Here is a 25,726-nt window from a genome sequence, read left to right as displayed (position 1 = left end):
GGGAGAAGCCCTAAGTGCAGATCAAGAAGGAACCAAAACTTTCAAAAAAGAACTTCTTAAATTATTGAAGAGAGGTGTTATACTTCTCAACAAGTTTTTAACATAGATGAAACAGGACTTTTTTGCAAACGATTGCCTAAAAGAAGTTTCATGTTGAAAGAAGAAAAAAACATGCCAGGCTTCAAAGTGACTAAGGATCACTTGACTTTATTGTGTTGTAACGCTGCTTGGGATTTTAAAGTAAAACCCCTTTTAGTTTGCTAGGAGGAGGGCCAAAGTACAACCCAAAATCAACCAAAGATACAAAAACTCGACAGCCCAGGGTCATCGGATTAATAGATTCATGATTTTAATTGGCATTTTAAATTTAATTTTGATGTGTAATGTAGTACTTACCACATAATTATATACGTATGTAATGGATAATGTTTTATATGTACAGATTTTTAATATTAAATATTTTGAGCGACATTTGGCATCTTTTCACTACCGTTTATTATTCGCAAGTTGTGGTGGTATAGACCGCGACTCACAAATACATGTTACATTATGGGAATAAGACACCCGCTTAGCACTGATTCACTTAGCACTCTGTTTTTCCGGAACAAATTATCAGCATTAAGCGGGAGTCACCTGGATAAGAATTTGGGATATTTAAACCAAGTAGGAAAACCTTTTTTTTTTTTTTTTTCAATATATATATATATATATATTTTGAGAAAAGAGATAAAAATTGGTCTTCTGTCCTTAAGTTGAACTTATTTTTAACAGGAAATTCTGACAAATACATTTATTAAAGATATTAGCAAATGATTCACAGATAAAAGCTACTAAATTTAACAATAAAAAGCTTTTTGTTTTTATTATATTTTTAACAATTCTGAAGGCAAAGAAAGTAGAAAAAATATTAGCAGGAGACAGAATGTTATTGTTGCCAAATAAGTAAAGCCTCTTTCTTGCATCCGCAGACATACAAAGCTTTTTGTACTGAACACTAATGAACAAAATAAAATTTATGTAGAATGAGTGTTCTGCCAATTTTTTATCCATTGTAGTGTTACTCAGAAAGGATTGAGAAACACTGCTCTCTATTGTAATTGAAAATTACAATTTATAGATTTTGAAACATCAAAGATTTTGCTGTTTTTCTAGGTAAAATCATTTTATTTTTAGGAACTCCTTGGTTCAAAAAATTTCCAGAGTTTCTTTGACTTCACAAATTGAAACCCTAATCTCCAATTCATAATAGCCTTACAAAAATTGAGAGGTTTTTTGTTTTGCTATAAAAAAAAAAATCTATTCAATTTTAAAAGCCTAATTTTAGAGGTTGGGGAAACATATGATATGTTGGAAGAATTGTTTTTCATAATTTGAGCCAAATTGATTTTAATTTTAGACTTAATTCTGTAGGGCTGAAAAGAAAGTCTACGGAAAGCGATTCAGTTTGAAAGCCATATCAGTATTTATAAATTTAGGAGAAAAAATTCTCATCCCTTTTAACTTTTATTGGGTATGCAGGAGAATAAGTGGTATTTTTATTTTTTTATTTTTTTTTCAGTTACAAAACAAAAAATCATATTGGATAAATAACATTTGGGAGATGGTCAGAAAAAAGCTGACAACACGACTTTCTGGAAGGCTTGTGATTTAACATCTGTATATAGGAGGCTAACAGTTTGATTTTCTTTTGTAAGAAAGTTGATAATTTGAACATGGTCAAAAAAGTTAAAATGATTGCCAACTAAATTGCAAAGTTCATTTGGAAAGGACATAAAAGATTAAAGTCTCCATATATTAGAATTCATTATTTTAAATGATGAGTATCAGAAGCACTTAGTCATGTTATTAAATTCTAGATTAGAATGAGAGAGGAGATGCACATTATGTTCTAACCATATGCGGAGCACACTTTCTTGTGGATCTTTCTGATTTTGAGCAAGATTGCAACATTGCCATGTTTAGTAGATCTTACTGTTCAGAAAGCAGTTGTAATCAGCAAGAGATGATACAGTTAAATCAAAATTAACATTATAAAATCAAATTTCATTGAAGCATATGGCATCAAATTTGACAAGAAGGATCAAAGTCGACTGAATGCACTGGTCACACTATATGGGGCTCCGTGATTTATTAGTAATTCACACAATATTGAATGTGTGATATCGTTATATTCCTCGTCACAAACTACATAGGAAGAAGGCCTTTTCTTCACTCCGTAAACATCAGGTAATTATGTATTTACATTTTAAATTTAATATTCAAATACAAAGTAGACAGTGGCCAGCAACCAAGGTCAGTCATACCCACTAATCCTCTAGCACTCATAGGACTAGCGCAGTCAGGACGAGCAGGTATTCAATGCCTCCAGTATTTCCAGATTTAAGCTATCTTCATCCTGGGTGTCAATTGAAACTAGGTCACGATCCTTGTTTAAACCCCTACTGAGTGTCTCCGACTAAGATAAGCTTTTATTCAATTGCTACCTCTGTCCCTGAATATCTACAACTGTTTTGTTTCACTGTGAAAATAATTTTAAGAGGATGCCACCCACTTAGGCTAGACAAACCTGCCAGAGCTGCTTCCGGAAAGTCATACACACAGTGCTATGCAATGGCTCCTGAGCACAGGCCCTTTGTGAAAAATGTAGCAAAACTTTGTGCAAAAGTCGCAAAACTGACTAGTCGCAAAACTGGGCCGCATATGCCTGCAGTCATTGTGGGAATGCAGTACATGTGCTAGTAGACACATCGCCTGATCCAGCCCACACCTCCATCACAGGCGTCCCAGCTACACCAAGCAAACCTCCATATAATCTTTTGCTAGATATGCAAGATAAAACCAGCACAAAAGGGTGACTTGCATCAGCCATTTCAAATGGATAGTTCTCGTGGCAAAATAGCATCAATGACAAGATCACGAGATATGAAGGATGCAGCAGCACAAACGTCTACAGACCCGATTCCCAATCGGAGATGTGTCGAGATTCAGACCGATACGGCCCAAGACACGTACCCTGCCAGAAGTGACAGACATCCTCCGCTACTGGAAATCCAGGTCGCCCAGAGACCAGCCCAACTACAGGCAATACTCGACATCTTTCAAGCATCTATAATGCAGATTATTGAAATGAAATTGAAGGAACTGTGCAGTCTGATAACGGCCTCCCACCCTCCTCAAGTGAGCAAGAGCACCCCCGATAATTTTATGCCTTGTTTCTCAACGGGGATACCTAGTGAGGGGTCACAATGTGGACCTGTACACCTGAGTAGCATTCGTGGTTCTTCTTCAAACCCTTCCAGTCGTACGGATCGTCAACTGCACGGAAAAGAAGAGCTCACTGAAACCCAGCCTAACCCTAGTCAATCAAAGCTGAATAAAACACCTAGCACGAACCATATCCATACAGCTCAGAAGGATGCCACACAATTGCAACTTGGCCACAACTCGTCCATAGATGATCCCAAACTGAGGATATCACCTGCTCAACCCACAGGCCTCCATTCTAAGAATTGTGACAACACCCTCACTATGCTAATCAACAGAACGCCCTTACAGTTGCAGCCTATAACCCGGGCCTAGATCGTGGCAACACACTCAACATCTCGAATGAATTCTATGGCAAATAATCAGCCAAAACACATCTCCTCTTCCAGACCAAGAGCAAGCCGCGCCTATTCTATAGGAACATCCAGCACCTCTCGGCTCCAAGCAATAGGCATTACGAGAAAGTCTAAAAGCAGCTTATACATCTCAAGACTGTCCCTGCAGACCACAACCGATGACATCGCTACAGCTGTGAGAGATGAGTGGCAGCTTGATGTTGCATTCGAACAGCTCCCAGCTAAGCACCAGAACTATGCCTCCTTCAAGCTCTAATGTGACTCCAAACTCTATCACTATGTTAAACGTCCATCCATATGGAGCCATCATCATCCCTTTTATAGGAGAACAACATGCCATAATGACAAACTAGGAAATGCATAGGCCCCCAGAAGGAAATGCAGCTGACTCACCTATAGCCGCAGTAGCGATCATTTCATCGCAAAAGTGGATGCCCCAGTTTGCACTCACCTGCTTCCCTGTCATACGAGTCACCTCCATGTAAATCCTCATAAATGACAACCCCAACATCTAATCTGCCCAACTGAGATGTCTATCAAAACCAGAATCACATCAAGGGCAACAGCACAGCCTCGAAACAACCAAACGACATGAGGGGGGGGGACAATTAAGAGTCCCCTTGACCCCTGTGGTCAAACTACTTTACCAGAATGTCTGCAGTTTAAGGAATAAACTTGAAACCATTGACAAAAGTTTGCTATCTAAAGAATTTGATATGCTGTGCCTCACTGAAATCTGGCTGGAACCCACTGAGGATTACATTGCAGCTATGACCCCCAGTGGTTATGGTGCCGCGCTCACATCCAAGTATAAAAGAAGTGGAGGGGGAACGTCACTGTTCTACATTCAAGCCATCCTCACCCTCGAGAACAGCATCTCCAGCAACTCAGATGATTATGAAGCACTCTATGCACTGCTTAAATTGAAGTCCATTTCCATTGAAGTCGTTGTCATCTACATACCACCCAATCCTACAAAGGAAACAATGCAAGAGATGACCAACTGGATCCTTCACCACCTCCACACTTCACCAATGAAAATTGTCTGTGGAGTCTTCAATCTCCTTCCCTGTCTGGATCATATGAAAAGATTGCTTCTATCACAGCTAAGGATTGCTGGCCTAACTGTAGCCAATGCAGGCCCCACAAGAGAAACAAACCAACTTGACCTGATCCTCACACCAACACCATGTACACTTGATACTCCTCAAGATGGTTATTTTAATTCAAACCATGGCCCAATCCTAATACAACTGGAACAACCAATCCCAATTTTTAATGCAAAACAACAGGTGATATGGAGAACAATTTACAGTCCCAAATATCTGTTTCCAAATGCATTACAGCAGCATCTCTTATCCCATGGTATGTTCTTGGGTCAATTGTGATACCCTACTAGCGGCTGACCTGTTAACTAAATGGATTATCACAGTAGCTCAATACGTGGCCTCAAAGATGGTCACAATCACTCCCCGCTCTAGAGCATTGTGGACCCCACATCTAAACTCTAGCTTTCAGTTAAAACAGCAACTCCATTAGTAATGGAAGCAATCTGGTGAAATTAATGATAGGATAGCCTTTTCGAGAGCACAAGCCATTTTCAACTGCCAAAAATCCCAGTCCATCAAGAGCTATTTTGAACGGTTGCTAACAGCAGAAAAAACACCATACACAGAAAAAACTGCTAGTTTCCCATAGCAACTTGACCCCCAGAGATGGATTGACTTCATTACCCGATTTAAAGATGTTGCGGCATCCAACAATATTTTTGACCACATATTCAATTGTAGTAGACAGGACTCGCTGACATCCATCACTATATCTAAACACCAAATCTTAGCAGCCTTGAACTCAACCCCATCCTCTACAGTTATGGGTGCAGATGGAATTCCCCCATTCATGCTGAGATGCCTGGGGCCATATATCATCCAGTCCCTTGTTAGCATCTTCAATGCAGTACTAACCAAACACTCCTTTCCCCATCAATGGAATGTCTATTTGGTAAGGCCGCACCCGAAAATAAGAATGCCATCATTAGAGAAACACATTGACCCATCTCCAACTCCTCGTGTCTCCTGAAACTACTAGAAAGGACCCTCCTACCAACTGTAACAGCTCACATACTTCCAGGTGCTCCACCACAAATTCATTCATCACTATCAAACAGGTCCACCATTACCAATCTCCTTGCCACCACCCACAGCATCCTTACAGCTTTTGAGAGGAAAGAACTCCTCATAACCTACCTCGACATCGAAGCAGCATTGGATGCCATTCAAGTACCTGCCCTCCTACAACTGCTTGAAGACCACTACTCCATAGGTGGGGATGCATTGCATTTCCTCTCATCACTCCTTCAGAACCGTACAATCATACTCCGTAATTCTGAAAAAAGGTATATACTAAGCAAATATCTACAGGAGTACCACAAGGGAGAGTCCTCTCCAGCCTCCTCATTACTACCATTATCTCCCCTTTTATAATCCAGAGACCAGATATATTTTCTTATGCTGACAATTTAAAAATACTGACCACCATCCAAACAAATGCAGACCCCAATGTGATCACAGAGGAAATTAACAGTGTTCTCCTTGCACTAGTAGGCTACCTCAAACAATTTGGCTTTAATATCAACCCAGAAAAGTCTGAGTGCATGCTCTACTCCTTGAAGAAAGAGCCCACAGCCATTTCACCAAAGATTAATGCAGTATCCATACTTCCTGTTTTCGGAGCAATATGGCCTTAGTTGCTAATGCTCCTAAAAACCAAATAACAACAACAACTTCCTGTTTCATGTCATTTAGATTTGGGGGTGGTTTTTGACACAAAGCTAACATTTAACCATCATCGAAAAACTCATCAGGCGAGCAGCGCAACTGAAATGGAGAGCGAAGCAGCACCTTCATTACATCTCAGACAGGGTTACTGCAACAAAATGTCAGGACCATCACATACTTCTCCCCCCCCCCCCCCCCAGCTACTTTATGCAGCAGAAATCTTGGCATCGGCAGCATCCACGAACACAAAACCCATCCGGGCAGCAGAGTACTGGCTCCTCAAGTGGGTAACCTACAAACACAGGATACCACCCCAAGCCCATATGACTGAAATGACCCTGGCCCTGGGAATTCCCAGGCTGCCATCTCTCATTGGACAAAGGAGACTGATGATCATGATAAAGGTGCTGACTGGTCACATCACATCTCCTTCATTCTGGGATCTCTGTGACTGGAAGATTCCACCTGCCCAGCTCAGGGCCGCCCCAACAATTTGCCCTCTTCACTCATGCCTCAGCTTATCAGATCGTTTCTTACCCTACCAGATGCTCGGAAGAATCCAGGGCATCGATGCCGATTTAGAGAAATTTGCTGTTAACCGACACTATAGGAAGAGGATTCTGGATCCCATACATTCCATACCCTCCAATCACTCAGCATAGACAGAGGGCATCCTCAAAGCAAGCTAGTGACATGCAAATTCACCCCAGGTTCCCTCCAGTAAAGAATAGTTAACTACTGTCCAGACAGTCTGAAAAATGAAAAGCCTTCTCTTCATCGCATCCAAGCCAACATGCCCTGCACTTGCCACTTTAATACTCCGATTAATTACTGAGCATACTGGGAAAGGAGTCAGCGGTATGTGCATCAACTGCCTCTGTTCATGCTGTTCTCTCCCATGAGCTGCAAAAATGAAAATCGGGTCTTTCAAGCGTCTTTTTGTTAATTTAATCTAAATGTTACGTTACACCGGTATTTATTTAATGTAATTTCATTTAATGCAATTTTTATGTAACCTAATGCCATTGTGGAAGTCATTGTATCATCTTATTAATGTCTTTTGTCACTTGATGTTTTTTCATTTAATTTGTTTTATGTCCTGTATCACTTAATGGCAATTTATTTATTTCTGCAATATATCTGCTTGTTATCATCTCTCTTAAGTGTTATCATCTCTATAAGAAGGGACATTGCAACTTGATCCAATCGTGTAACTGTCACAATTGAAGGTGGTGAAAAAAAGATTCTCTCTCTCTCAAATCTTCCTGCAGAGAGGTCTTGGGCAGACTGAAACAATTGTGTAAGAAGTGCAGTCATTTACTTTGGTTTTCAAATTAATTAGCACAAGAATCTTATATTGAAGCAACAAGAAATAGATGGCATAAATATGATAATGAGATAACTAAAGTTGATATTGTTTCTATATGCATGACACGCAGTGTATGTCACATCTTTCTGGCCTTTCTCAATTCCATCAGGTTTTTCAGTTTTTCCAAAATTAGTTGTTGGCTACTTCCTTGGAAAAGAGTTGCAGAACTTGGAAGCAAGTTGAATTATACTTTGTTTCTTTAACATTGAAACATAATAGAATGGGCTAAGTTTCAGTGATAACAGTTCATATGTTAAACAAGAGATGTATATTTGCAAAAAAACATTGGTGAAAAATTACATAGTTACCATGATAAGTTTCATATTTATGCATATTTTACTTGTTATAATTATAGAATTTAATCTATATTTAAGATTATACATAGTCAAATAACCTGATGTTGTAGTAGTAGTAGAGGCATGGGTTGCAAGAAAGCAAGCTTATATAGCATAAGCCAAAAAAATTCACACATCCATTCCCTCTAAAACAGGGGTCAACAACCTTTTTTGAGTAAAGGGTCATTTTAGATCTAATTAAAAAAAAGAGAGAGAATCTGAAGAGCCACACCTTAGCTCAAGCTGGGAGGAGGAGGAGGGGTGGGGGAGTTTAAGAAATGGAATAGAGTGAGAAGGTGTTTTATTAAGAAAATATATATTTTGAAATATTATTTATTAATACTGTAAAAACGTAACAAACATCCAATTAGGTACGAATTAATGTGACTTTTGCTGCTAAACTTCTTAAATGAGTCTCAACATCAGCCAAGTATGCTGTAAATTTCATCTTTAAATATGCTGAGACTCGCCTTGTTCAGACGGTTTCTTGATTTATTTTTAATATAGTTCATGTTTGAAAATATTTGCCCCCAGAAATACATCAAACCAAACAGTGAGAGAAGTCCAGACACAAATGTTTTCACATTTGTATATGTGTCCGGTAAGCTATTCCATGCATCGAACACAATTTGGTTTTGCTTACTAAACTCATCTATCGCTATCCATTTGTGTAGAACTGCAAGTGCAGCCTTTTGCCTCTCAAAATCCTCAATTTCAGTTTTAAGTCTTGCACTCCACATGTCCTTGATTTTTAAGTCCTCTTAACTCCATTTCACATTGCTTCATGTGGTCTGAAAGTTAAAGAGCCGCAGTTACATTCTCAAAGAGCCACAGGTTGCCGACCCCTGCTCTAAAAGTTTGTCCAGTTCCTCCTTGAATTTATTTAAGCTATCAACTTTCACAATGACAGATGGAAGTTTGTTCCAGCAATCAACTACCCACTGGTTAAAGGAAAATTTCTGTTCATCTATTCTACAACTGTCTTTGCTCAGTTTGAATTTATGCCCCCTCAGGTTTGTAATCTGAGCTAGAGGAAGAATTCCATCAGAATTGAGCCTGCTCAATCCATTCAAGGCCTTATACCTCTATCTCAATCAGATCACCCCACAGATGCCTAGTCTCCAGATACTTCAACCTTTCTTGGTAAAAGGACCCCCTTCGTTCCCCTCACCAATCCTGTTACCCTTCTCTGTACTTGCTCAAGCAACTCTGCATCCTTCCTAAGATGAGGCCTCCAGACATGTACACAGTACTCAAGTCGTGGCCTGACCATTGTCTTATATATATTAAACTAAAAACCCGAAGTCCATTATTACCAGTTCTTACTAATAAGAACTAGAAACCACTACACCCTAGTAAAAATCCAAAGTGTAACTCCTAGTATTTGCTGACATTTTACTGAAATCACAAGAACACTAAAATGTAATAGAGGAGAAGGTTAAACTTAAGAACAAGTATCTTATCCACGGATCTTTGTGACAGCAAATGATGACCAGATCTAGTTATACCCACAGCTTCTGCTAAAATTACTCATGTTAATACTGTATATATGAAAACCATATCTTAAATAGATATGATGGCACATAATGGAGTAACTTGGATGTCATTTACCAACATTTTGAACATTAGCAGATAAAATGGATTATAAGAAGTATAAAGATCTTCCTGATAAGAGGGAAAGATGCATTTAATTTAGTTGACAGCCTTGCCACTCCAGTCACCTACTACAGCCCACATGCATTCTGTTTTCTACTGAAATGTATATTATTCTTTGTTCTTAGTGGTAACACTAAGACATTAGTCAACAAAATAGTTTGGACTAAATTTCATCAGCACAGTTGACCAAGGATTCTTCAAATCTCTTGTACGTGTTTATTGCTAAATGAGGGGATTATCCCTGAAAACATTTGAGTTCTGTGCCACTTGTGTAATATACTGAAATGTATGTTATTCTTTGTTCTCAGTGGTAACGTAATTAGTCAACAACATAGTTTGGACTAAATTCCATCAGCACAGTTGACTAAGGATATTCCAAATGCTCTTGTATATATGTTAGTATTAGTAGAGGCATATTATGCATCAGCCAAAAAAAAGGCTAGAGGTAATTTCTCACATCTATTCTACAACAGGCTTTCCTCAATTTCAGTTTATGCCCCCTCAGGTTCGTAATCAGGGAAAGAGGAAGAATCCCATCAGCATTGAGCTACTCAAACCATTCAAGGTCTTAGACTCCTCATTCAGATCACCTTGCAAGTGCCTGATCTCCAGTCATTACAGTTTGCAGAGCTTAATCCTTTCTTGGTAAAAGCACCCATTTGTTCCCCTCATCGTGCTTCTTTGTACTCATTCCAGCAACTCTACATCCTTCCTAAAATGAGGCCTCCAGACCTGTACACAGTACTCAAGGTGTGGCCTGACCATCACCTTATACAAAGGAATAATCATCTCCTTATTCATGCTATCAAAGTTCCCGTATATCATTAACAAGCCCGATGACCTGCTCTGGCAGCCTCTCTGGACTGCTCAGGAAATTTCATATCTGACTGCACAATTGCCCCCAGGTCTTTTTCATTCTCCACTATCATGAATGTCGTACCACACAGTTGTTACAGTTTTTTGGTTACTGCTATCCATATGCAGTACTTTGCATTTGTCAATGTTAAACTTCAGTTGCAACTTCTCAGTCCATCTGCCCAAATTTTCTAGATCCTGTTGCAGTAGCATACTATCATTAACAACCCTGCCAACCTTTGTATCATCTACAAATTTTAACATTAAGCTTAATATACCTTCATCAATATCATTGATAAATATACAAAACAATGTGCCCAACACCGAAACCTGGGGGACTCCGCTAATAACATTAGTCCACAAAGAGCAGTGTCTGTTGATTACCACTCTGTCTTCTCCCACTCATTCATCCTATATACCCATTGTAGCAACTTGCCCTTAATACCATACTGCTCCAATTTGTACAGTAGTCTTCCATGTGCAACAGTATATCAAAAGCGTTCCTGAAATCCAGTATGTGATATTAAATTATTTTTGCATCCAGTTCCTTTGTGACCACATCATAGTATCCAAAGAAATTAGTCAGGCAAAATTTCTCCTTAACAAACCCATGATGTGCCTGAACTATAACTGCAGTCTTGTCTAGATGATCCTGCAGTGCTTCCTTAACCAGTGACTCCATTATTTTCCTTGGGACAGAAGTTAAACTAACAGGTCTGTAATTACTCGTGTCACCCTCTGATCCCTTTTGTGAATTGGGAATACATTTGCACATCTCCAGTCCATGAGGACCTACCCTGAGTCCAAGGATGCTCTCATAATTATAGTAAGGGTTTGCTTACTCCCTTTGTTGCCTCGTTTAATATAACTGGATAGATCCCATCCACCCCAGGTGCCTTTCTTATGTTTAATTTCATCAATTTGTTTTCAGTTATTACAGTCATTTAGCTCCCTTTTAAAGTTTAATAAGCTTCTGTCCTCCACTTCCCTACAGAATTCCTCATGTGTGGATGTAGATGCAGAATACTCATTCAGTTTGTCAGCTACCTGAATAGAATCATCAACAGTCAAACCAATATCGAGTGGACCAATCTGATCATTTCTTTTCTTCTAGAGTTTATATAAGTAAAGAAGTCTGCTGTTTTTCTTTGTATTCTTTGCCAGTGATTTCTCATCTGTCTTTGCTTGCCTTAACCTCCTTTATATTTATAGCTAAATGAAGGGCTCATTCCTTAAAACATTGGAGTTTTTGTGCCGCTTGTATTATATTATATTATACTGAATACAGTCATAATATTAATGGAGTGAAAGTATAAGAAATGTAGTTTTTTTTTTTTCTTTTCTTTTTTTTTAAATTAAATTTATTAGTAGCCATACAACATATGAAAGAACCTTCTTTGGCTGAAAACTTTGCTATATATATAATATAATTTATAAATTAGGCATTTATTGAAAATGCAACTATTTATATTATTAAAAATGCTGACAACATATTAAACCCATGCATGTTGAAATGCCAGTGTGTTCAAAATGCATGCCTTTTATATCAGTTTAAGTCAGCTGTGGATAACACTTGTATTAAGGCACCCAAAGAACAGATTATTAATGCAAATTATTTGGATGTCCTGTGGCACGTAAGTGTGGCATATTAGTTAATACCAGATAATGAAATTATATTTTGTGTAAATTATTTAATATAGAAGGACTAAATGTGAACTGCCGTAACTATTTAGTTTATATGTATATCTACTTTTCACCAGAATTCAGAAGAGAAAGTTACAGGACAATACTGTGAATGTGACAACTATTCATGTGACAGATCAGATGGCAAGTTTTGCAGTGGTAAGTCTCTCTCATTCTCATTATCTTCCAAAATGATCTAGTTATGTAGATTAATCTTTTACATAATGCATTAAAACTATAATCTGTAATGTTATAAAAAAATAAATATAAATGCAATACAGTGAAATCTCTCTAAAGCAGATACCACTGGATCAAAAGAAAGTGCCTACTATAGGAAGGCATCCACTTTGCAGAAGTCTGTGTAGCCAGTTTCAGTAATTTGTAAAAATTAAATTTGCTCTAACTGGTTGCTTACTCAGTTTGTTTTTTTTTATTATTATTATTATTATAATTGTACTTTTTTTTTATGAAACCTCCAAGCACAAGAGGTATTAGAACCTGTAGTACTTAGTACTGTGCATGGGATGAAGGTTGAGAAAATGAAAGAAGATACTTGTTTGGTATTAGACTTTAATTTCTGTAGCTTGTAACTTTCAGAAAATATATATGAAGGCAGGATGTTCAAAAAAATGGAAGTTGAGTGAATAAATGGGGAAGAAGAAAAGTTGGTTCAGTGAGTTTGAAGTTGGACAGTAAAAGGATGCTGACTGGTTACGGCACATAATTGGACTGGTTTGGAAGAGAGAGTGGGAATTATAGAAGCCAATTCAGAACAGTGCCCATGGAAGTATCTATATAAAAGGCAGAGCAGCAGAAACAGAAACTGGATGATACCCAATTACAAAAAAAAAAAAAAAAACAGTTGGTAAACCATTGGACGAAGGTTTATTTAGCATTAGCATTAGTTGAGGCATATGATGCAAGAAAGCAAGCTTATACAGTATCAGCCAAAAAAAACCCCTTCCCATTTCACCCATCCGGTTGCTTCAAATGTTTGTCTAGTTCGGCCTTATATTTTTGTAAGCCGTCAACTTCCACAACAATAGATGGAAGTCTGTTCCAGCAATCAACTACCTGTTGGCTAATGGCAAACTTCCACACATCTATTCTACAACTGTCTTTCCACGATTTGAACCTATGATCCCCTCAGGTTCTTAGTCTGAGTAAGCGGAAGTATCCCGTCAGCATTGAGCCTGCTCAAACCATTCAAGGCCTTATACACCTCAATCAGATCACCTTGCAGGTGCCTAGTCTCCAGATGCTGCAACTTGCAGGACTTAAGCCTTTCTTCATAAGCGCACCCCTTTGTTCCTCTCACCAATCGTGTTGCCCTTCTCTGTACTCATTCCAGCAACTCTACATCCTTCCTAAAATGAGGCCTCCAGACCTGTATACAGTACTCAAGGTGTAGCCTGACCATTGCCTTATACAAATGTATAATCACATCCTTTTCCCTGCTAGCAAAATTCCTATATATCATTGACAAAACAACATGACCTTCTTTGGCAACCCATCTGCGCTGTTCAGAGAACTTCATATCTGACTGCACAATTACTCTCAGGTCTTTTCCATTCTCCACCTCCCTGAGTGTAGTACCACAGAGTTGGTACATTTCTGTTGGGTTACTGCTACCCATCTGCAGTACTTTGCATTTGTCAATGTTAAACTTCAGTTGCCACTTCTCAGCCCATCTGCCTAACTTTTCTAGATCCTGTTGCAATAGCATACTGTCTTTAGTGTCATTAACAACCCTGCCAACCTTTGTATCATCTACAAACTTGGACATTAAGCCTGATATACATTCATTGATAAATACACAAAACAACAATGTGCCCAGCACTGAACCTTGGGGGACTCCGCTAATAACATTAGTCCACGTAGAGCAGTGTCCATTTATTACCACTCTCTGCAGTCTCTGACTCAACCATCCCTTTATCCATTGCAGTAACTTGCCCTTAATGGCATACTGTTCCAATACGTACAACAGTTTTCCGTGTGCAACAGTATTTCGAGCCCGTCACCACCAAATACGGAGGATGCGGAAAGGTCAGAGAATGACCACCGCATATCCTGGAGCAATATGGCCTTAGTTGCTAATGCTCCAAAAAAAAAAAAAAAAAAAAATAACAAAAAAAATAAATAAATAAAAGTGCAACAGTATCAAAAGCTTTCCTGAAATCCAAGTGTATGATATCAAAATTATTTTTAGCATCCAGTTCCTTTGTGACCACATCATAGTATCCAATCAAATTGGTTAGACAAGGCTTCCCCTTAAAATTTAGAAGACCTTTATGAAAAACGTGACCAAAAGCCTTTGATTTGGCAAGAGCAACTGCTTGAATTTCAAACTTTTCCAATGAATTTGTTCGCAGATGGGTAATGCATAAGCCAGTATAGCACTAGTGGATCAGCACTGGCAGAATCCGTACTGGGGATCATTGATCAAATGGAAGATTCTAAATAGTTTAAGAGTTGGTGCTTAATAGATCTCTCGATTACTTTTGAAAGAGTAAAGGTAAGTGCAGTGGGATGATAATTGAATGGGAAGGATTTGTCACTCCTTTTTTTTAGCCTTTTTTAGGAACTGGCTGCATCCGAGCAAATTTGTAAGCAGATGGAAAAACACCTGGGGAATAAGGAAGTGAGAAAAGGGAACATAGAAGGAGTAAGTGAAGAAATACCATTCAGACCTAGAGATTTTTTAGCATCAAGATTGTTCAAAATTCTTCTGAGATCTTTTTGATGAAAGACCGCAGGAGGCATTGAATGGAGTGTACCAGGAATGGTAGGTGGTGGTTTACTAAGATCATTATTACATGAGTTAGAAGAAAAGTAGGATGCTAGCAAGTCAACTTTAACCTTGGCTGAAATGGTAATGGAACCATCTGGTTTTGACAGAGTGGGACTAGAGATAGGCAAAAGTTGCAGCCAATGGCTTTGGCACTTGAACAAGAAGCAAGTTTTCTGCTCTTAGCCTGTTTGAAATCTAGTTTGAACTGATTAATAGCTGCTTTACAACTGTTGCAAACTTTGGTTTAGGCAGAAAATGAACCTGAAGATTTAGATACAAGCCAATTACAATATGCATCATTCTTATCTTGAACAGCCTTAGGACATTTATTGGAAACCAAGGCTTGAATAAAGGATGTGATTTTAAGATGGAAATCCTTTCCTAAGGTGGAAATCCTTTCCCACCTTTGCAAGGACGATTGCACAAACAGGGTCCTTCATGAATTTTCAGTACCATTGCATAACTGTGTATCTACTTGATGACTTCTTTTTAAACTGTGTTTGCAGTTTACACAACAGTTGTTTTAAACTGCGGCTCATGAACCAAAATATGCACTGCACCTCCTCAGGGTTAGCCCTCATGGGTAGCACAATGACAATTTGTATAATCAAAGTCCTCCATGCACCAGATGGAAAAGATCAGAGTTTGAATCCTGTCAGTGATGCAAGGAATTTTTATGAGTCATTTTCACAACATGGCTGAGTTAGTTGGTCTCAGGCAAGGGTAGAATGGTTTTTCCTTCCTGGAAACTCTGATTTTTTTCTCCAGCAAACAGCAAATCAACCACAGAACACACTCAAAACACAGACATATTGTATACACTGCAATATGGCCTACGTTTTCTAATGCACTTAAACCCTACAGTAACAACAACAATTCTCAGGGTTAGTGAGTTTCACCATGATGATAGTTTTGCTATTATGTTGCCAACTTTTTCAGAATGAAAATTTCTGGTTGGTGAATAAAAACTCTTAAGATATCCTCTATTACCTGGATGGTTTTGGATTTGTGTCGTACTCTATTCACACAATTTTTTTGTTTTGTAAAGAAGATTTGTGGTTGTGAAAAATCCTCGTGGGCAACTAGTCAAAATTATCTATTAAGTTTGTAAATATTCCTTACTAGCAGTGGTGAGTGTATTTAATGATATATTGTGCCATCTATTCTGGGTAATCCGTAGCTATCACAGGTCTAATTAGTATTACTGTAATGATCTTGACCTTCATTGTGCCATCTTAACATGGTGACCTAGTAACACTTCTGGCTGGGACCCAGCCTGAATATCCATAACAAAAAGTGTCCATTAGGGAAGGTTTAACTGTACATAAATTTGTATAGATTTGAATACAGAGAAATATTTCATTTCATAATTTGGCAAAAAAAATGTGTATTAATACTGTTAGACTTTGTATTACATGTCTGATTTCTTGTTTAACGCATTTTGAAATTATAATAGCAGTGAATGGTTTGACATGCAATAGAGACATAAAAAAAAAAAAACCTATTGAATCATCTAAATTTTATGTATTACTTATTTAAAGGAGACAGTTATGTTGATATAGAGCTGAATTTTAAATTATGCAAATGAGCTAGCAAGTAGATTTACATTAGTTAAAATTTTAAGTGTTTTTAGTTTAAAATGAAAGAATTAGCATTTCTGATAACTGCAATGCATTCAGGTGGACTAAAGAATGCTATCATAGCATGAAAATTGGATGAAGGAATGCACATTGACTAGGTGTTTTTGACTTGATTTTGATCCTATGGAATCATCACCTAAAGCAGCGTTTCCCAAACTGGGGTCCGCGGACCCCTGGGGGTCTGTAGACCAGTTCCAGAGAGTCCACGAAATGTTCAGAAGGTATCAAGTAATAATTTTTTATTTTCCTAAAAATATACTGATAGAATCGCAACAAGTTTCATTATAGAACATTACTTATTTTTGATACGATTAGTATGTATACAAGTCACTTCCCTAACTGAGCGCATTCTATCCCCACCACTAGTGCGTGTTTACACTTATGTGAGTATGAATCATTGACGGAGTCAGCTAATACAAAAGAATGAAGTACAGTCATTTCATACTGAGTGTTCATACATATACTGTACACACACACACCAATGCTAGAAGTATAGTAAATAAATTTGATGAATTTGAAGTGTTGGTCAAGACATCAAAGGCGGATATTGTTGGGATATCAGAGACATGGTATCACACTGATATAAGGAATGCCGAACTGGAATTTGGGGAGTACAATGTGTACAGAAAGGATAGACAGGATAGGAAGGGAGGAGGTGTTATGCTGTTAATTAAGAAAAACATAAAATCAAAAGAAGTGCATCCAGTTGATACAGATGAACAGTGCACTGTTGAGTCAGTTTGGTGTGACAAGCACTGCGAAAGCAAAAATAAGAGTAGGAGTGTGTTATAGGCCTAATGACTTGAATGAGTACAATGAACAATTGTACAGAGAAATAGAGTGGGCTAGTAAATCGGAATGTCTTATAATGGGGGATTTCAACTTCCCAGATATTGACTGGAACTTGTGGGTTGGGCACTCACACACTAGTCAGACATTTGTGGATTTATTGGATGATTGTTTTCTGCAGCGGCATGTTTGAGAGGCAACCAGAGAAAGTAATACTCTTGATCTGGTTATCAGCAGTGATCATTCATGTATTAGGAATTTGCAGATAAAAGAACCACTAGGTGGCAGTGATCACAGTATACTGACGTGGGATTTACTTAAAGATTTAATTACCATCAGGGGTAAAGGAAAGGGTTTTTGCTTCTGTAAAGGCAAGTACAGTGGTCTCCGACAGTTTTTAAATTCTGTACAGTGGAATCAACTGATGATGTTACCAACAGTAAATTCTAAGTGGGAAGCATTCAAGGAATTAATCGTGGATGCTACTAAAAGTTTCATACCTATTAAGAAATATTGTTCAAGGTTTAGGCCTAAATGGTTGTCAAATGAACTAATGAGACTCTTAACGGAGAAGAAAAATGCATGGGATGCACACAAATTAACACGTGACACAGAAGCCTATGATAGCTACAAGTTGATCTGTAACCAAGTTACAAAGGAGGTTAGGCAGGCAAAGGCAGATTATGAGAAATCCTTGGCAAAAGATGCTAAGAAAAACAGCAAGGATTTCTTTACTTATATAAACTCTAAAAGGAAGGGGATGAATCTGATTCGTCCACTTGACATCGATGGTTCGACTGTTGATGATCCTGCTCAGATAGCAAACAAACTGAATGAGTATTTTGCATCTACATTCACACATGAGGAATTATTAAGGTTTGAAAATGGCAGAAGGTTATCAAATTGTAGCAGGATACTTAATGATTTTGTAATAACTGAGAGCAAAGTGGAAGAGAAATTGTTGAAGTTAAACGTAAGAAAAGCACCTGGGGTGGATGGGATCTATCCAGTTATATTAAAGGAGGCGGCAAAGCAACTAAGCAAACCGTTAGCCATAATTATGAGAGCATCCTTGGTCTCAGGGGAGGTTCCCACGGACTTGAGATGTACAAATGTATCCCCAATTCACAAAGGGGGATCGAAGGGTGACACGGGTAATTACAGACCAGTTAGTTTAACTTCTGTTCCGGGTAAAATAATGGAGTCGCTGGTTAAAGATGCATTGCAGGATCATCTAGACAAGACTGCAGCAATAATTCAGACACAGCATGGGTTTTTTAAGGGAAAGTCATGTCTGACAAATTTGATAGGATATTATGATGTGGTTACAAAGGAACTGGATGCAAAAAATAATTTTGATATCATATATTTGGATTTCAGGAAAGCTTTTGACACTGTTGCGCATGGAAGACTATTGTACAAATTGGGGCAGAATGGTATTAAGGGTAAGTTGCTACAATGGATAAAAGGATGGTTAAGTGGGGGAAGACAGAGGGTAGTAATCAATGGGTACTGCTCTTCTTGGACTAATGTTATTAGTGGAGTCCCACAGGGTTCGGTGTTGGGTCGACTGTTGTTTTGTATATTTATCAATGATATTGATGAAGGTATATCAGGCTTAATGTCGAAGTTTGCAGATGATACAAAGGTTGGCAGGGTTGTTAATGACAGTAATGGCAGTGTGCTACTGCAACAGGATCTAGATAATTTGTGCAGATGGGCTAAGAAGTGGCAACTGAAGTTTAACCTTGACAAATGCAAAGTACTGCATATGGGTAGAAGTAACCCCAGAGAAATGTACCAACTGTGTGGTACTACACTTAAGGTGGTAGAAAATGAAAAAGACCTGGGAGTAATTGTGCAGGCAGATATGAAGTTTTCTGAGCAATGCAGACAGGCTGCCAGGGGAGGTCATGGGGTTTTGTCAAAGATATATAGGAATTTTGCTAGCAGGGAAAAGGAGGTGATTATCCCTCTGTATAAGGCAATGGTCAGGCCACGCCTTGAGTACTGCGTACAGGTCTGGAGGCCTCATTTTAGGAAGGATGTAGATTTACTTGAGCGTGTACAGAGAAGGGCAACAAGATTAGTGAGGGGAATGAAGGGATCCTCTTATCAAGAGAGGCTTAAGTTCTGCAAATTGCAGTGGCTGGAGACTAGGCACCTGCGCGGTGATCTGATTGAGGTGTATAAGGCCTTGATTGGGTTCAGCACGCTGAATTCTGATGGGATCCTTCCACTTATTCAGATTACGAACCTAAGGGGGCATAAATTCAAATTAAGAAAAGATAGATGTAGATTGGATGTGCGGAAATTTGCCTTTAGCCAGCGGGTGGTTAATTGCTGGAACAAACTTCCATCTGTTGTTGTGGAAGTTGATAGGTTGAATAAATTTAAGGAGGAACTGGACAGGCATTTGGAGGGAATGGTGTGGGTTTTTTTTTTTTTTTTTTTGTCTGATGCTGCATAAGCTCATACATTTGCTTTCTTGCATCACATGCCACTACTACTACACACACACACACACACACACACAGCAGACTCAATTTGTCAGGATCGAATTAACTGGGACACTTGAAGACTCCAAATTTCAAAAAAAGAAAGCAACCGGAAATCATAAAATTCAAATAATAAATAGAATAGGTATAAACCGATGTTTTGCAAGTTGTAAATAAGTGACAAGAAGCAGTGTTATAAGTCATGATTGAGAGATTAATGTACCTATTATCCTGCAATTCCCGTTGTCTTCGCACCCACCACTCAAGAAAAAAAGAGAGCAAACGTTTAGTTTGTTTTAGTTCATCGCGTGGATTGTCGTGTTCCATCGCTCCACAAAAAGACAAATTTTGTTTCGTTATTTATGCAGGGACGTCAATTTTTTTTTTTTTTTTTATAGTAAAAAAAAAATTTTTTTTTTTTTTTTTTTTTGTGTAGAAATCGTGAAAATGATGGATAAATGCAAAAGAGTTGTGCTTTCAATTGAACAAAAAGTTGATAACAATGCATCCATTAAATTTTTAATGAACCATTATAATGATGGTGACCAAACCATACGTGAAATTGTAAAAAATAAAGGGAAGCATTGTATACGCGAGTAGTGCACAGTAAAGTTTTTTTTTTTTTTTTTTTTATCTATTGCCATATTTTTTACATAGGTTGCTGAACATTTTTCGATCAACCAGGAAGTAGATTATCTGAGATTTATTTTTACTGTCTATAGGGGTCTGCAAACGTTATTTTTGAAGGGGTCCATAGATCTCAGTAGCTTGGGAACCACTGACCTAAAGGGTAATATATAATAAAGTGATCCTTACTATTCCTATATTCAACATGAGCTTGAAATATTGTGATTAATTTGAATAATTACATGTTGTTAATATTCAGTGAAACCACATCTGCAATTTTTTTTTTTTTTGTTTATATTAACTTAACTAAAGTTAATATAACAAGATGATGATCTGCAAAAAAGTACTTTGTTAGAAAAGATTAAAAGAAGCGATGTGATCTGTGTCATATATTAGCCATATATTTAAATATAATTAAACTAAAAACCACAATGTTTTTTCTCTCTCTCCTCCAATATGAACAATTTTGAAGGAAAGTTTAAAATTGTGAAATAAATCATATTGATTTATTTTGCAATTCACGATAGTTCAAGGCCCTTCAGCCATTTTTGACCAAAGTAAAAAAAAAATAATAATAATAATAAATTAATTATCACAGCTCATTAATATCTTGCTGTAGAGAGTACAGTTTTTCAGCTCACATATATTGCACATCTAGCCACGAGCACAATTCTACACGTATAAGACTGTAGCAACATAGCCAAGGCTGCTGATGCTCTGTAAAAACCAATAGCAATAATAAGACTTTATTTAAAGGGATAACAAACAACCCAGGCAAGACTGTTTTAACTAACTGTTTTATTGGTAATTATCCATACATCACCAAGGGTGTCAAGACTACAACTTGTGATTTCTAAGAGGTACAAACTAAAGGTTATAATGATATGCGCACCAGCATCGAGCCATGATGATGAACAGGTTGAAGAAATGTACACCGAAATTGAGAGCTTCTAGGTGAACAGAAAACTCGCTACACCATCATTATGGGGGACTTCAATGCCAAGGTTGGAAAGAGACAAAACAGCACAGAAATGGAAACTAGAAGAAATTTTGGAATTGGTGGAATTGTGGAATTTGCAGAATCTCAAGGAATGTCAGTAATGAACACTTTTTTTCAAGGAAAGGGTGAACAGAAAGTGGGCATGGAAGAGCCCAAATGGATTAACAACTAATGAAATTGACTTTATCTTCACTAACAGAAGATATATTGTGGACGATATTACCATCCTGAACAAGGTAAATATTGGAAGTGATCACAGAATGGTACAATGCACGCTTGATATGGATGTAAGAAAAGAAAGGAAAAAATTGACTTAAGTAAATAATACGAAGTTCTATGATAGTAGCATATGGATCTTTAACCGAAATAACTTCTGAAGAGTTAATCTGAATTTCTTGCCAGAAAATCTCTTTTTGCATGTATGGTCATTGAAGATGTCAAATTGTCTATCATCTTTAACATCTTTTCAATATGATGAACACAAACCTTGTGCTCATCATTTTATTCCATCTCCATGAACTTGTAGCATTTTGTAAATATTGTGAATCGCCTCCCACTTATTTTTTTTTTTTTTATTTTTTTTTTTTTGTTCCTTCTGTAACAAAAAAAAAAAACAATCCAGAGAACTCATAATGTACAGTATTGCTGACTCATGTGACAATATTTTTTTAATTTTGAAAATAACTATGCATTGTTTCATTGCTTATTGTATGTTGACTAGTACAACATCCATAGTAAACCCTTAAATTGTAAGAAAGGCCAATGTAAAATTTAATAATTAACAAAAAAAGCAATCTGTAATTTCCTAATGAAGGAACAAAATTTATTCACAGAGTTATTTGTGCAGTAATTCATTGTTAGTGCCCATTAGTAGGTATATAGTTATTTAAATGTAATAAATTGTGCAATTAGTATAAAAGAGAAATAAAAAACTGTCCATAAATTTGGAGGTTTTTTTTTTTTTTTTAATATTTTCAGATACATTCACATGCGTATATTGTACTAAATATCAGACAATAAAATAAACTATTCACAGTGCAATCTCTTTGCTCATACTGTTTATTGAGTAGGTGGTGTCAAATACAGTTGAATCAACATAGAGCACCAATGAAAAAACAGATATTTAATCTTTTGTATAAAAAAACACTAATGATTCCATGAAATTAATTCAATTATTAGGGTTATACTTTGCAATGTGTGATTCTGCTACCCTAATAGTCTAATTAAAATCATATAAATAGAAACAAGCTAAAGTAACACTTGCCTCTAGCAAGACAAACTCATGACTCATCCACCAAAGGAAGGGTGCCATATCCACAATAAATGAAATAATGTAATGACTGGGAACACACAAGAACCACTTCTTCAAGGTACATCAGTCTTTGTGAATTCCAAAATGATTGTATTTTAGTCATCAACTGCTGTCCAGCAAAATGCCAACAGTGGTCCCTGTATGATCTGGATACAGAATGGAAACTAACAGACAAACTAAACTCAAAAATAACATGTGCCATGACCACTGCCCTCTGTAGTTTAAATAAAGAAACATAACAAATGAAATGTAAATTTATATGTAGACTTGCAGATTAAGCTAGAAAACCAAATCTTAATAAATCAATTATAATGTTCATTAAGGTTAACTAAATTAGTGACTAAGTTAAAAAATATAATGAGAAGTGATCATGAGCATTGAACTAAACAGCTAAGAGTGGGACAGAAGAAACATAAGAGAGGGTAAACAAATTAAAATACAATAGAATGTGTTATGTCTGTGTCAAAAGTAACTTTACTATTAATTATATTATGAAACTAATATTGCAAGTTAATGCAACTAGGATTATACTTGGAAGGTATGTATCAGCTACCTGAGTACCAAAATGCCCTAGCAATCAAATTAATTTGATAGTAGAATCACACCTTGCCCTAAGTTTTCTATTAATTTGCTTTATTAGTTTCATGGTATAGTTAATGTTCTCTTTCCCCCCTCCCCCCTTTTTTTGTTGCACAGTAATCTTGGGGAAAACCATGTTTGTTCTTGTTTATATTCTAGCATCACCACCAGGTCAGTGGAGTTTACAATAAATCATCAATACAAACGTTAATTGTATTTAGCAGTCACAGGCTTGAACCCCAGAGCACTCAAAGAGTGCATGCTACTGCACTCTCGCTTCTGACCACTGGGCTAAGTTAATGAATACTTGATGTGATTTTTAATTTATGTTGTTATTGAAAGAAGTTTAATGGAACTTTTTGTGATCCAATTGAATTAATGATTAGAATATGTTATATCATAAATTAGAATATTTTTAGTCTACTCATTTGTATTTTAGCAGATTGACACTTCCCTTGACTTGTAGAAAATATGGTTGTGGGTACCCTCGTGACAAAAGTTTTACCAATTGCCATTTTATTTTTTAGTATTATTCAAAGGGTTAATTTTTTTAACACTGCCATGAAAGTAAGTTAATAAGTTGTATGGTAATTAATGAATTAAAAGATATATCCTCCTAGGAGCTGAATAAAGACATTCTTATCAATCTATAAAATATCCAGATACATTATTATAATGTTATATCTAGGTCCAGATCATGGTGTTTGTGAGTGTGGGAAATGTGAGTGTAAGCTAGGATGGACTGGTTCAGACTGTAGCTGCAAAGATACCAATGATACTTGCATAGCACCAAATGGAGTAAGTAGCAATGTTTTATGGCCCTTGGTGACAATTATTTTATATAGAATTCTTGTTAGTATTTATAACTTCCATAAATTTTTTTTAAATGATACTCACTTAAAATACAATAACTGTTTGCAATGTGATTTATACTGGAGTCTACCTGTGTTAGCACTTAAAAATAAATTTATAAATAAATCAAGGTTATAAAAAAAGAATTTCCTAATTTTTGCATTGTCATTTCCATCTGTAAATAGAAATTTGTAATCCATAAATATTTTTGTACAAATATTTCGATTAAGTACTCTACAAAAAAAAATAAAAAATAAAATTATCTTTATTCATTCGATTATTGTTTCAGATGTGGTGTCATGTTTAGATAAAATATGAATATGCAGTGCAACCTTGATGTACAGCATGTGGTTATGTTGCAGTTCAATGTTAATGTTGAAATTGTCACTCATGATCATGGGTATTTTCTGTAAATCTTTCTTTAACAGCGCTGCACCTTGAATTGAGTACGCCAGCAAAATGAAATGAATGAAGTCAATTATACCCACTGTACGTGCATTGATATTCATTCCCTTCCTTCTAGAGTTTACATAAGTAAAGAAGTTTGCCAAAGGTTTCTCCTAATCTGCCTTCACTTGCCTAACCTCCTCTGTGACTTGATTACAGACTAGTTTATATCTACCATAGGCTTCTGTATCGCCTGATAATTTATGTGCATTCTATGCATTTTTTTTTTTCTCTGCTACAAGTCTCATTAGTTCATCTGCCATCCATATAGGCCTAAATGTTAAACAGTATTTCTTAGTTAGTATAAAAAGCCTAGTAGCTTCCAAAATTATACTTCCTTGAATGCTTCCCATTTAGAATTTGCTGTTGGTAACATCGTCAGTTGGTCCCACAGTGTAGAATTTCAAAACTGTCTGAAACTACTGTAGCCACCTTTACGAAAGCAAAAACCTAAATCCTTCCCTTTACCCTTGATAGTAGTTACATATTTAAACAATTCCCACATCAGTACACTGTGATCACTGCCACCTTGTGGTTCATTTACCTACAGATTCTTAATTCATGAATAATCACTGCCGATAATCAGATCAAGAGTATTACTTCCTCTACTTGTCTCTCAAACTGCTGCTGTAGAAAACAGTCATCCAGTAAATATACAAGTCTTGCTAGTGTGCAAGTGACCAACCCACAAGTTCCAATTAATATCTGGAAAGTTAAAATCCTCCATTGTAAGAAAATCTGATTTACTGGCCCACTATTTCTCTGTACAGTTGTCCATTGTACTGGTCAGTCATTAAGCCTATAACACACTCCTACTCTCATTTTTGCTTTCCCAGTGCTAATGTCACACCAAACTGACTCAACATTGCACTGGCCACCCATGTCAACTGGATGCA

General features: G+C 37.0%; 1 protein-coding gene across 2 annotated transcripts in view; it reads left to right on the top strand.

Annotated features, from left to right (window-relative positions):
* Nucleotides 1-25,726, top strand: part of mys (position-specific antigen beta subunit myospheroid) — a 326,956-nt gene that overhangs the window by 222,418 nt on the left and 78,812 nt on the right. For both annotated transcript variants that reach the window (XM_090384150.1, XM_090384149.1), the window contains exons 15-16: nucleotides 12,373-12,454; nucleotides 24,220-24,329. In XM_090384150.1, coding sequence (XP_090240276.1) covers nucleotides 12,373-12,454; nucleotides 24,220-24,329 — 192 coding nt within the window. The remainder of the gene's footprint in view (nucleotides 1-12,372; nucleotides 12,455-24,219; nucleotides 24,330-25,726) is intronic.

This window comes from Mastigoproctus giganteus, chromosome 10 (genome assembly GCF_048544385.1).
Source record: "Mastigoproctus giganteus isolate SK-2022 chromosome 10, ASM4854438v1, whole genome shotgun sequence".
Classification (NCBI taxonomy): domain Eukaryota; kingdom Metazoa; phylum Arthropoda; class Arachnida; order Uropygi; family Thelyphonidae; genus Mastigoproctus; species Mastigoproctus giganteus.
Note: the sequence above shows the minus strand (reverse complement) of the source record. Positions and strands in the feature narration are given on the sequence as shown.